This window comes from Loxodonta africana, chromosome 8 (genome assembly GCF_030014295.1).
Source record: "Loxodonta africana isolate mLoxAfr1 chromosome 8, mLoxAfr1.hap2, whole genome shotgun sequence".
In the NCBI taxonomy this organism is placed as follows: domain Eukaryota; kingdom Metazoa; phylum Chordata; class Mammalia; order Proboscidea; family Elephantidae; genus Loxodonta; species Loxodonta africana.
The window spans coordinates 18,323,289-18,337,180 of NC_087349.1; the positions used below are offsets into that span (position 1 = coordinate 18,323,289).

Below are 13,892 nucleotides of genomic sequence, written 5' to 3' on the forward strand. Positions count from 1 at the left end.
AGGTCATTGTTCTAAACTTCAATACTTTTTATCAATGCTCCCAATTAGGCATATATTACAGACATATAAAACTCTGAAGTAACTTTTGCAACAGAAGACAGAGGCCCAATATTAGAATCCTATCTCCTACACTTCAACCCTCAGACATTCGGCACGTTATTTTAACTCTCTGAACCTCAGTTTCCTCAGCTGTAAAATAGAATAATACTTATTCCATAGACTGCATGTGAAGATTAAATGTGCTGAACACTTAGCATGTGTTCAGCACAGTGGCTAAAGAATAGAAGATACTCAATAAGCTGTAGTATTTACTGGAGTGCAATAGTTTTTAAGTTAGAGACCCTGCCAAGCCTCTTGAAAACAAAAGACCTTGAGCAAGTTACTGAACCTGTATGGACCTCAGTTTCCTCATCTGCCAAATAGGTATTACACCTATCTTACAGGCTTGTGCTGAGGATTAAACAAGATTTTCTAGAGAAGTCATCTTGTATATACTAGGAACTCCAAATTATAACTATTATTATCATTGGCTACAACAATAAACACCTGAGTATAGGGATTTTCAGTTTACAAAATATCTCTACATATAACAGTGCATGTAATTCTATGAATTCGTCATCATTTAAATCATTTCTCTTAATTCCCAAATTAGGTGAAATTTCAGAAAAAAGTAAAATACAAACTTTTTAAGTACACTGAAAATTAAAAGGCCACTTCGTAAGTTTCAAAGTGAAAATGTGTTATCTACAACTAGATCCGCTTTAACAAATTTAAGGTCCAAATAAACCTAAAAGGGTTAGGGAAAAAAGGTCTGTTCTGCCTTTGAGGAAAAAAATTTCTAAGTCCTTGGGAAGAAAACAGAGATGTGAATTTTTCTTTCTTTCTTTCTTTTTTTAATATACATGACTTGCCATATCTTGATACAACTGAATACAAGAACTCTTTTCAAATCTCTAAATTCCTCTAATACACTTCTGTGTTTTTGCTATACACAGAGGTATGAGCAGTAAAACACTATAGTTGAGACGATGGACTGTGGGCCAGACTGCCTGGGTTCAAATCCTGGCTCCATCTACCCGTGACCTTACCCAAAAAAAAAAAAAACCCAAACCCACTGCCGTCAAGTCGATTCCGACTCATAGTGACCATATAGGACACAGCAGAACTGCCCCGTAGGGTTTCCAAGGCTGTAAATCTTTACAGAAGCAGACTGCCAAATCTTTGTCAGCAGAGCAGTTGGTGAGTCTGAACCATTAACCTTTCAGTTAGCAGCTGAGTGCTTTAACCTCTGTGCCACCAGGGTCCTTAGCTTCCTCAAACTTAACCCCTCTGTGCCTCCTTCCACATCTGGACCACAGATATTCCTCACAGGGTGGCTGTGAGGATTAACTGACTTAAGACACTTAGGGACTTAGCATGGAGCCCAAAAAAACCTGCTGCCACATCAAGTCGATTCTGACTCATAGCGACCGTCTAGGGCAGAGGAGGACCGGCCCATAGAGTTTCCAAGGAGAGCCTGGCGGATTCGAACTGCTGACCTTTTGGTTAGCAGCTGTAGCACCTAACCACTAGGCCACCAGGGTTTCCAAACATATGGAAGGCACATTATAAGTGTTACCACTGTTGCTGCTTTTTTACTACTACCCCTTTGAAACAGCTAGATTGATGCCTTGTAATCAATAAACACTTGATACTTTATAGGAAATTTCAACAAATGGCTTTACTTAAAATTAGGCCTGTTAAGGAAATACCTTAACATGACTGCGCTGACAGTAAAGATACTACAATTGCTGAAAGAGAGGATTTTCTATAATAAGGAACGCCAGCTCCTTCTTACATGTCCTGCGTAGGCTTAGAGCATCCTTACTTGCTGAAAGAGGTTCGGGACCAAAAGAGTTTAACAAATTAGGCATGGGACACGCCAACTCAGCAGACTCAAAACTCAAATTCAAGCTCCAGAATATTCAACTATATTCCTTTAAATAAACAAATTCAGACCGCTCTTCTATTATAATTGTTTAGTGCTTAAAAAAAAAAAAAGCTCTAGTACATGTCACCAGAATCTCATGAGGATTAAATAAGATACTGTAAGTGAAAAGTGTCTGAAAGCTAAATGTGTGTTAAATACTATTCTATGAAAGTATTTCAGAAAATTTTAACAATGGAGCCCTGAGAGGTTAAATGATTTCCCCAATTTCAACCAGTTATCAGGTAACAAGATACAAGTTAAAGTTACTATCCCACTAAATCATTTCCTCCTTGAAAGATACTCTTCTTTTTACACTTATAACTCAGCTGGAACTTGTAATATCCAAGTCTCTTCCCTACCCTAGAAATTTAAGGAGTGCAATTCTGGAAATAGCTTAACTCCAGACCAGGAAAATGTCTCTACAGCTATCAGATCAAACAATGCCACCCCGATTCCCAACTATCTGTGATCTTAACCTGGGAATAGAAAAGCCGAATATTTTCAGATTCAAGAATATGCTAGCCCAGAAAATCAGGCATCAAGTACCTAGGGCTACATTCCAACTCCAGCTGAGGGCTAGAATGTTCACCTGGCTCTCCTTCAAATTAAAAGTTCCAGCATCAGTCAGGGACATGGCCAGAGAGCAGCCAGTCAATAGGACAGATAGACCAGGCCAGACCACAGGTCACTTGGCACCCTTCACTGAACCAGATCTTACCAAAAGCCTGACTGCCAAACCTTGACCTAGTGAATAGGACAATGGGCTGGCAGTCAAGAGTCAGATTCTTCTAGTCACAGCTCCATTTTGACACTCTTGACTGACTTGCCTAGAGGAATCAAATTTGGGGAAATGTGAAGGCTTTTTGAAATATAGGTGGAAAACTTCTCGGAGGATCCTTCACGATTTAATCACTTTATGTGTCAGTAACACAAAAATATATATAACTTGTTTTGTTTGTAACTTATAAAATCACTTTGAAGGAGAGTGTTGACATGTAGCAGTGTTGGCAACCAATGTCACAAAACCATATGTGTTCTTGTTGTTTAATGAGAAATTAATTTACTCTCTAAACTTTCACCTGAAGCACAATTTAAAAAAAAAAATCACTTTAAGCTTCATGAGGTGATGGTTCAGGGGGAAAACTAAGCAATTTTTCTTCAGGGTCTGCACAGACTTTTAAAACTTTAGTAGGCCACTTTCTCCATCTCTATGGCAAGTTGGAGTTACATCTGCTCCTTTCATCAAAGATGCTGTGTGCCCTTGAGTAGATTCCAACTCACAGCGACCCTATAGGACAGAGCAGAACTGCCCCAAAGGGTTTCCAAGGAGCAGCTGGTGGATTCGAACTGCAGACCTTTTGGTTAGCAGTCTGAGCTTTTAATCACTTCGCCACCAGGGCTCCTCCCTCAAAGATAAGCGAAATAAATTGCACTATGTGAACATACGTTCAGCATTTCAGAAAGAAGTCGCTACAGATAACATGGAACTCTTTCTAGCACCTAATCACGGATGCGCACCACGTTGGTGTTGGAAGTCAAATTCATTAAAGTCATACTTTTCTGTCCACCAGTCTGCTTCCCTAGAGATTCATAGCCTTGGCAACCCTATGGGGTCGCTATGAGTCGGAATCGACTGGATGGCAGTGGGTTTTTGGTTCTGTTTATACCTGAGTTTCTGGAACAGGAAAATGGTCTGTGTCTATTAAATCTCAGGCCGATGAGCCGTCATATAATCCAAAAAACCAAACCCAGTGCCATCGAGTCGATTCCGACTCATAGCGACCGTACAGGACGGAGTAGAACTGCAGAGTTTCCAAGGAGCGCCTGGCGGATTCGAACTGCCGACCCTTTGATTAGCAGCCGTAGCACGTAACCACTACGCCATATAATGGAGCTCTGTAATATCCCTCCTTCCCACTTTTCTCCTTCCCTATCTTTTTCAAATCTCCAGCCAGAAAACATACCCTGCGCAAATCCTACAACTTCCCTCCACTTGCCAGGCTTCAGATGGCTTCCACAACTTCACAGCCTCGCGTGACTTCTGCCGCTCGGCTAGAGTCCATCACTTCCCGTGACCCCCCTGAGGAAGAGGCACCCCTCTCTGCTGCACACCTGGTCCCGGCGACGCTCGAGGCGCCGTGCCCCGAGGCCGGCCACCTCGAACGACCTCAGACATCTTGGCCAGCTTGCCGCGGTCCGGACCCCGAAAGCTCCGACTCCAGCCCCACCTCCCCGAGCCTCCCGCCCCCAAGTCCTCCTCAGCCCCCAAATCCCAGGCGCAGCATCGCCGGGCTTCCAGTCCTCCTGTGCGCGCTCCGGGCCCGCCACCCACCTCGCCCCCCGACCCTGACCGCGCTCTCGGGACCCTAAGCCCTCCCTGAGGCGGGAGCGGCCAACGCTCTCGGCGACTGGACTGAGACTCCGGAGGCCGCGCGTCCCGCTCACCAGGCCCCGCCTGGGCCTCTCGGCTCGGTGGCCCTCCACTGCACCCCTGCTCCAGCCACGCTCAAGCCGAAGAGCAGGGCAGCGCGAGCCCCGGGCCCGGCACTCACTCGGGAAGGTAGGTGGAGGAGAAAGAGCTCCACTTGTGCAGCGCGTAGGGCAGAAGCCGGCACTCGGGCGCCGCAGCGACAGCCCCGCCAGCCGCCATCTTGTCAGCACCGTAGCGGCCGCCGCCGACCGCCGGCCGCGCCGGGAGGAGGGAAGGGGCGTGGCCTGCCCTTAAAGGGGCCGCGGCCCACCCGGCCGGCCCCGCTCTCTTCCTCGCAGTGTTGCCCCGGGACCCGCGGCGGCGGGGCGCTGAGGTGCGCGGGGCGGGCCACGGCTGTAGCCTCAGGTTCCCTCTGCTGAACGCTTTCTGTTCACTACGTGACGACTGACCGAAACTGGGACCGAGGTGGGAACCCTTCTGGGGTTTTCAGGTAGGGCTTGGAGGGGGAGTGGCGCAAAGGACTTTTCTTACAAGCAGAGGTAAGGAAAAAGCCACGAATATTAAGAAAAGAAGTGAATCGTAGTTATGGGGCTGCAAGGGAAAATGAGAAGACGAACTTGGAAAGGGGACGCCTTCGCGACTTTGGAAACCACTGCCCTATCGGTTTAAAATCCTTTGAGAAAACGGCACTGAGGGGGATGAGAGTGGAACGGCCTTTCCTGCAGCACTTACCCTGGCTTTAATGACTTGTCCCTTTTACAGGAAAAGGAAATGCCTGTGTGTCTTCGTACTCTGTCCTGGTGGCAGCTGTGGTGTCCTTCGTTGCAAACATTTGTTGTGAGCCTTTTGGTACACATCTAATGGGGTTGGTTTGCCCAGTATTGCATTCACCCACAGACCAGAAACAGCCTTGCAGAGTTTGGAGGCTGCATGTCATCAGTTTTCCAATTGGTAAATCAGCCCACCTTTAACTGTGACAGAAATTTAGCCCAAAAGTTCAGGGAGAGAAAGAGAGATGTTCCAAAAAAAAAAAAAAAAGACCATTCTTTCTTCACAGAGGGAATACCAGTCATATGGGTATCACTCCAGCTTCTGATCTGAAAAGGGGCACTTGGACCAAATATCTGGCAGCTTTAGATTATGCTCCCATCAGGTTCCTGCTGGTCAGGGTTATGCGTATTTATTCCTTGGCTTAGCCACTGCAATTACTAAAGGTCATGTCACTCATTCTCTAAGAAATTTGACTCTTAAAAGCCCCGACGACTTGTGTCACCATTGTCACCTGACAGATGGGAAAACACAAGCAAACAGTTTCTCAGCGCGCATGACCAAGTGAATCAAAACACCTCAATAATTGTATTCTCTTCCCGTTATTTTTTTTTTTTCCCGTTATAATCCTTAACCTCCCCTACTCCCTCAAATCCTTTCTCCACGTGCTGGTCCCATGGTGGGAAAACTTAGTAGTAGCCTTCACTAGGATATCAGCTCAAGAATGCCAAATAGAAAGGACATTCTATTTAAAATTGCACGTGCTTTGTGAGCTGCAGCATGTTGTCTGATCTAGGGGAGTTTCCATGTTGGAAAAGTATGTATTCCTTGAGGGATTACTATAACCTAGGTGACTTGAGTTGGGGGAACTGCCAAAGACAAAGCTTAAAAGGTGGAAATTGGAGGGAGGCAGTGGGAGAGGGCCAGACTTGAGTTGGGGGAACTGTCAAAGACAAAGCTTAAAAGGTGGAAATTGGAGGGAGGCAGTGGGAGAGGGCCAGAGAGGATTAGTAACGGAGATGATAGCGGTTATCTTTGAGGAGAAAGGGGTACTTTAAAGGGAAGAAGATTAAGATGGTGACTCAGTTCAATTAGTTTGGGGTCCAAAATTTGTTAATTATATCTCTTACCTTAGAGTAAGTAAAGTACTCATTCTTTTCCAGACATAGAGCTTTGGTTCCTCAGAGAGCTTTTTAAAAAACACATAGGAACAGGTTCATCCTAAGCTGAAAACCCTTCAGTGACTTCCTATTGTTCTCTGGTAGTGTCTAAACTCCTAAACAGAGCCCTTCATCATCTGACTGTGATTACCGCTCCAGCCTTACCTCTCTCTTCTTTCTTCTTTGCTCTCTTTACTCCAGCTACGCTGAACTAGCATAATGAATTAGCTCATCGTAGGTACTGTTTGGACTACTAACCTAAAGGTTGGCAGTTTGAACCTACCTGGGGGGCCATGGAAGAAAGGCCTGGTGATCTGCTTACTTAAAGATAACAACCAAGAAAATCCTATGGAACACAGTTCTACTTTGTAACACATGGTGTCACCATGAGTCAGAATTGACTCGATGGCAATGAGTTGGGTTTGGTTTTGGTTTAAGTATTGTGCTCTCTCTGGCCTCCAGGGCTTTGCCTGTACTAAACCTGGAATACTCTTCCCCCATACTTCACCTGGCTAACTTCTGCTCATTCTTCAGATTATTTTATTCTGAAAAATTGTTCCCCATCACCTATTTTGGGATTAGGTGCTGTTTTCTACAGTTCCCTTAGCACCCAAAGGCCCCTCCTTATCTTAACAAACATTGTAATATATTTTAGCTGCCTTTTTATTTTCCTTTCTCTCTTCCCCAAACTGTAAGTGCCATGAGGGCAGGAATCATCTTGTTCACAGTGGTATCCTCAGTGCTGTTGTAGTGTCTAGCACATAGTCAATGATCCATAAATATTTATTGACGAATGAATGAATGAATTGTGCTAAAAAAAAAAAAAAGGGAACTTAAATTAGAAATTTAGGGTTTGCAAAGGAAAAGGAATCCTAGAATTGCTCATACTGCAAATATGTATCCCTGAGGTGTGACTGCCTTGAGAACATAAAGACCCAGACTATCATGGCTTTCCTACAGCACAAACTTTGAAATGGTAAAATAACTTCAGGATGTTTGTTTGTTAACTAATACAAATCGATAGATCGTGATGCTATACCCAGAAGACTACAGAAATTTCAAGTTTGCAGGAGGCTGCTAGTGACTAGACCCTCAGACACTTTTACTCTCCCCTGCTTTAGAGCATTGCCCTGGGTGATGGGGGTTTATTGTAAGGATATACAGGGAAGGCCTAGAAACTGTCAGCAGCCATATAGTCCCTCTAGTTCCCCATACATGAAAGATTGGGACATGTTCACAGCCTCATGGAAAACTAGACAATGGCTCATCATTCTTCAGGGATCTACAGCAGCTAGGGTGACACAAGAGCTCTAGTAACCCAGTCATTTTGTCATCCCTAGTGGTAATCACCTTTTACCCCCCTCTGCCTTCTCAGTATGCTTCTTATAGTAAATACTTCCCAGAGAGAGTAACTGATCGTGTTTGGTTTCACTGTTGACTATCCTTTCATTCACGAAAGATTTATTGAGAGGCTGTGATGTACCTAGGCCCTGTTCTAGATGCTGTGGAAACAGCAGTAAACAGATAAGCGAGACTAGTGCCCTGCTTTCATGGAGCTTACATTCTGGTGGGACAACATACAATAAACAAATAAGTCAACTAGGTAATTTTAGACTGTGATAAGTGCTAAGAAGAGACTAAACTAGGGTAATATTTAGATTGGATGGTAAAGAAAAGTATCCCTAAGAAGGTAATATTTGAGCTAATACCTGGATAATGAGAAAAAGCCAGCATGCAAAGGCTAGAAAAAAGATTCCAGGCATAGAGAATAAGTAAGTGCAATGGGCCTGAGGCAGAAAAGAGGTTGGTGTATTCAAAGAAGAGAAAATGTGACTGGGAGCATCATAATGGGGGTGGGGGGGCGGGGAGGAACAGACTCAGAACAAGTAGGGCCTTATCAGTCATGGTAAGAAAGTATGACGGGGAGTAACATGATCTAGTTTTCATTGCTGAAAGGTCACTCTGACTGCAGTATGGAAAATGGGTTGGAGAGACGTTAAGAGTCAAAATGAGGAGACCTAGCAGGAGGTTATTATAGTAATAATCAGGCTAGATAGGGACTAGGATGGTAGCAGAGGAGTTGAAGAGAAGTGGTTGAATTGAGACATATTTTATAAATAAAGCCAACTAGACCTACTGATAAGGGAGAGGAGGAGGAAAAGGAAAGAATCAAGGTTGACTCCTGGGTTTTGCATTTGTACCACTGGGTGAACAGTGATACTTTTATTAAGAGGGGAAATATATGGGGCTGGAACAAGTTTGAGGCAGAAAGAATCAAGTACATAATATGAGGAGCCTATATTGTTCAGTCTTATACCAAGCCACCTCCCAGGCTTTTGGCCTGCTTCATATCAACCCAGTCAACCAGATCAGTTGCTGTCAAGTCAGTTCTGATTCATGGCAACCCTAGGTGCATCAGAGTAGACCTGTGTTCTATAGGGTTTTCGATGGCTGATTTTTCAGAAGTAGATGGGTGCCATCAGGTAGACTTGACCGTCCAACACACCAGAGAGTGTTAATTGTTGTACCACCCAGGGACTCCAACTGCCCAATCAGTGGTTGCTTTTTTGCCTTTAGCATTGATTCCTGGGTAAATCAACCTTCTTTGAGAAGTAGAATCACTATGGTTCAAGGTCTAGCAGCTCTAGATAGAAAAAAAATCTGTGGCAGCCTTCTTCAGACAGGAACATAGAGGTACAAGAAGAGGGAAAGAATCCTAGGGAGATCTTAGTTTCAGTCCCACTCTGCTATTTCTGTAGCTGTGTGACCTTGGGAAAGTCACTTCTCTGAGCCTCATTTCCCACATCTACAAATGAATATAGTAATGTCTACCCCATCTACTCCTCAAGGTAGTTTTGAAGATCAAATGAAGGAGAACAGTTTATGAGTGTCTAACATGTCTGCTGCAGTCCCTAGGTGTTGCAAATGGTTAATGCATTCGGCTGCTAACTCAAAGGTTGGAGGCTCGAGTCTACTCAGAGGCACCTCAGAAGAAAGGTGTGGTGAGCTACTTCCAAAAAACCAGCCATTGAAAACCCTGTGGAGCACAGTTCTGCTCTCACGTACATGGAGTCGCCGTGAGTTGGAATCAGCTCAGTGGCAACTGGCTTGGTTTTTGGTTTAGCACGTCTGCTATGAGACAATAATTTCTCATTTACATCCACAGCAACTCTGAGCAGTAAATATTATTCCTTTTTTTTAAGACAAGAAAAATAAATGTAAGAAAGGTTAAATAATTTTTTGTTATCTTCTGTTTGCCCCTCCAGATGTGCAGGAGGAATGAGAGTGAGATGGGGTATTCATTCCCCTGATTCCGTTCCTGTGTGGTCATTATGGGCTGACTGGCCCTTTCCACCAAAGGTCACAGCTCCTTTCAAGTGGCCTCTCACAGCCTTCTCTGGTTCTCATTCTAGTAACCACTCCCTTCACTCACTTCTCTCTCCCTGTGGTTTCCTTACACTCTTCTCACACCTTTATAAATACCCTCTTTATTAAACAACTCAAATTTCCCAATCTGAGAGTGCCATCTGTTTCCAGCTGGGACCCTGCCTGGTATAATAACTTTCTCCAAGGAGACACAGTTAGTGAGTAACAGAGCCAGAATCTCTTTGGCTCAGAAGCCCATGCTTCTTTGAACACATCTCCCATTTATTAAGGTAGACAAGCTTGCTTTTCTCAGATGAGTCAATTTGTGGGAAGAGAACTTTAAAGTACTGTTCAAATATAAGATATTGTCTAAGAATAATAATAACAAAAACAAGAATAATGAAAAGTCCACTAGGACTGAAAAAACAAAACAAACAAAGCTGAGTTTATTTACTTCCAGGAAAAGGAACACACCAGTTGGCTAAGGGGAAAAAGCTAGGTGTTTTTAAGTGTTTCCAGGGGTTTCATGCTTGGAATTCCAGTCGAGATGTTTCAACAAACAGATGCAATGCTGGAAGCACTCACTCTTCTATGCCAAGAAATTTGGAAGACAGCTACCTGGGCAACAGACTAGAAAAGATCCATATTTGTACCCATTCCAAAGAAAGGTGATCCAGCAGAATGTGGAAATTATCGAACAATATCATTAATATCACCACAAGTAAACTTTTCCTAAAGATCATTCAAAACTGATTGCAGCAGTACATTGACAGGGAACAGCCAGAAGTTCAAGCCAGGTTCAGAAGAGCACATGGAATGAGGAATATCATTGCTAATGTCAGATGAATCATGGCTGAAAACAGAGAATACCCGAAATATCTATGTTTTGTTGACTATACAAAGCCATTCGACTATATGGATCACAAACAAATTATGGATAATTGTGAAGAATGGAATTCCAGAACACTTAATTGTGCTCATGAGGAACTTGTATATAGACCAAGAGGCAGTCATTCAAACAGAACCAGGGGATACTGAGTGGTTTAAAATTAAGAAAGGTGTGTATCAGGGTTGTATCCCTTCACCGTATTTATTCAATCTGTATGCTGAGGAAATAATCTGAGAAGCTGGATGATATGAAGAAGAATGCATCATCAGGATTGGAGGAAGACTTATTAACAACCTGCAATATGCAGATGACAAAACCTTGCTTGCTGAAAATGAAGAGGATTTGAAGCATTTACTGATGAAGCTCAAAGACTACAGCCATCAGTATGGATTGCACCTCAACATACAGAAAACAAAATGCTCACAACTGAACCAATAAGGAACATCATGATAAGTGGAGAAAAGACTGAAGTTGTCAAGGATTTCATTTTACTTGGATCCACAATCAACAGCCATGGAAGCAGCAGCCAAGAAATCAAACAACACATTGCATTGGGCATATCTGGTGCAAAGACCTCTTTAAAGTGTTAAAAAGCAAGCCTGACCCCAAGCCATGGTATTTTTAATTGCCTTATATGCAGCAAAAGCTGGGCAATGAATAAGGAAGACCAGATCAAGGAAGAATTGATGCCTTTGAATTATGTTAGTGAAGAATAGTGAACGTACCATGGACTGCCAGAAGAATGAACAAATCTGTCTTGGAAGAAGGACAGCCAGAATGCTCCTTAGAAGCAAGGATGTCACACACTTTGGACATGTTATCAGGAGGGAACAGTCCCTGAAGAAGGATATCATGCTTGGTAAAGTAGAGGGTCAGCAAAACAGAGGAAGACCCTCAATGAGATGGACTGACCCAGTGGCTCCAACAGTGGGCCACAATTGTGAGGATGGCGCAGGACCAGGCAGTGTTTCATTCTGTTGGTATGTAGGGTTGCTGTGAGTCAGAACTGACTTGATGGCACCTAACAACAACAACATGCTAATTAAGGATTAAAACGAACACTCTAAATATACCAGAATAAGTCTGTAGCTCTGTACAAGATTCGTTAAAACAAGCCCCATAGCTCGTTGGTCAGGGTCTTGCCTTGGCTTACCAGGGTCACTCAAACTTCATGGTTTCTTTACAGATTTTGTTGGTTAGGATAGTTGTAGCATAGAACAGTAATCAGTTTGGTATCTCCTAGGCAAGAACTGCTATAAATAGAAAATTTTCCTTTACCATATTATTATTTAACAGATGAAGAAACATGTGTCATATCAAGATACGTTTGCTGTCATGCCTAAGGTGATGTACCCCCCTGGGATCTTCACAAATCTGAATCCAGAAGCCAAGACCCTAATTCTCAGTCAGTTTTTCCCCTAATGTACTTAATGGAAACTTTTCAAAGTCTACATCTAAATTATTTTTTAAATCCTCTATGACTAGCACTTAATGTTTTTGTTGGTAATTGCCATTGAGTCATTTCTGACTCCTGGCAAACTCATTCACGTGTGCAGAGTACAGCTGCCCCATAGGATTTTCAGGGCTGTGATCTTTCGGAAGCAGAGCGCCAACCTTTTGGCTAGTAATCGAGCCCTTAACGGTTAGCATCACCCAGGGACTTAAAATATATTTCCTGAATTGAATCCCTTAGTTCCTCCTGAATTTCTTCTCACTCATTTATGATTATGCCTTAAAAAAAAAAAAAAAAAAAGGAGTTTGCTTAGGGATCATCAATAGGTCAGAAGACTGCAAAGGATTAAAAGCATGGGGGCTGTCAATCCATTTTTTAGTTGGTAAATGAAGAAAATCATGGGGGTCAGCAGCGTGAACATGCCCTAAAATAATTCCCATGGAATATCTCCTGAATACCGGGAACTTACTTGCGTTATCTCAGCTAATCCTCACAACAGCCCTGCAAGTAAACTGAGATTCTTGGGGTTTAGGATTTGCCAAACTCGTATGTGTCCTCTCCATTGTACAACTCTGCCTCCCTAGCACGGCTTGGTTGTTTGCATCTCAGCATCACCCCAGGATTCAGGATCCATAAGGCCGAGAGAAAAAAATCTCTGATGTATTCCTAGGTCTTAATGGTTCTGCCTCAGTCTTTATTTCCGTTCTCTCGTGGGTCCTGTATTAACTCATTCCAACTTTGTTATTGTTGTTTGAAATCATTTCTCTGAGCACCACACTACTAAAAGGAGCAGATGTAAAACACAGAATGTCAATGTTTTGTTTGCTAAGTGAGGGGACACCCCTTTAATTTTCTAGGACAGAAGAACTTCAGCCCTGTTCCAGTGGGGCCTTTACCCACATTACAGGTGAACACTGAGACTAGCTTCAGGTATGAAGCTAAGGGTCTGTATTCTCCCAGGAGGTGGCAGCAGCAGCAGCAGCCACAGCCTGCTGAAGAACGGATAAAATTCATCCTTTTTCCTGTTGGCATCCAAACCTAGAAATTCCTAGTCCCAGAGTCCAGTTTATCCATCCCTTGGTTTGCCGAGCTTGGTTGGAGCCGGGACACAGAGAGCACAGGAACTGGCAATGATTCCTTTTATAAGTGCTGAGTATTTTTGTAAACACTTGGCTCTGAGCAGTGACTTTGAAGCATGTGTGAAGGACGATCACTCCGGCCAGGGTAAAGACCTTCCAAAAGAAACAAGCTGTAACTTAAACACTTACATCCACACAAGGAGACATCCAGAGGACCCCCGCTTACAGCTTGATGCCACACAAAGAACATACTAGACCTGGTGGCCCTGCTACCAGCTAGGTGACCTTGTCATCGACCCTCTCAGAGTTGCAGTGCTCTTATCTACCCAGTGTGGACGAGGTGATCTCTAAGTCCCTGCTAATTCTTAAATTATGAGTTACTGCTATTTTATTTTCTGGATTAAGTAGAGCTGGGCCTCTGAGAATTTTTAAAATCTCAGACAAAACAAATTACTGCTGGTTCCATGTTAATCCCAGGTGAGCACATATCCTGGTTTGGCAAGCACTGCCAGCTGCATAGGAGGTGGGCAGGAATCCCAGGAAACGTCCGAACACCACACAGCTATAGATGAACTGTCAGCCACTGGGGGTTGCTTTGCAAATTACCACATCTAAAAGATGTGGGCGAAATATTTCAAAAAGCAATGAACACTGATTCCTAGTGTATTTGGAACCAAAAGGGCCATTTGGAAAGAGTGAAATTGGCTTAGAAAAAAAGTATCTCAGCTCTCTGGGTAGAAATGTTTGTAGTTGAGGAGATTCTTAAGTCAGGTTGGT

At 43.5% G+C, this 13,892-nt stretch overlaps 1 protein-coding gene across 6 annotated transcripts in view; it reads right to left on the reverse strand.

Annotated features, from left to right (window-relative positions):
* MKLN1 (muskelin 1) overlaps positions 1 to 4,653 on the reverse strand; it is a 159,531-nt gene extending 154,878 nt beyond the window's left edge. For all 6 annotated transcript variants that reach the window (XM_064289723.1, XM_064289727.1, XM_064289724.1 and 3 more), the window contains exon 1: positions 4,522 to 4,653. In XM_064289723.1, coding sequence (XP_064145793.1) covers positions 4,522 to 4,619 — 98 coding nt within the window. In that variant the 5' untranslated portion in view covers positions 4,620 to 4,653. The remainder of the gene's footprint in view (positions 1 to 4,521) is intronic.
* Positions 4,654 to 13,892: the final 9,239 nt, after the last annotated feature.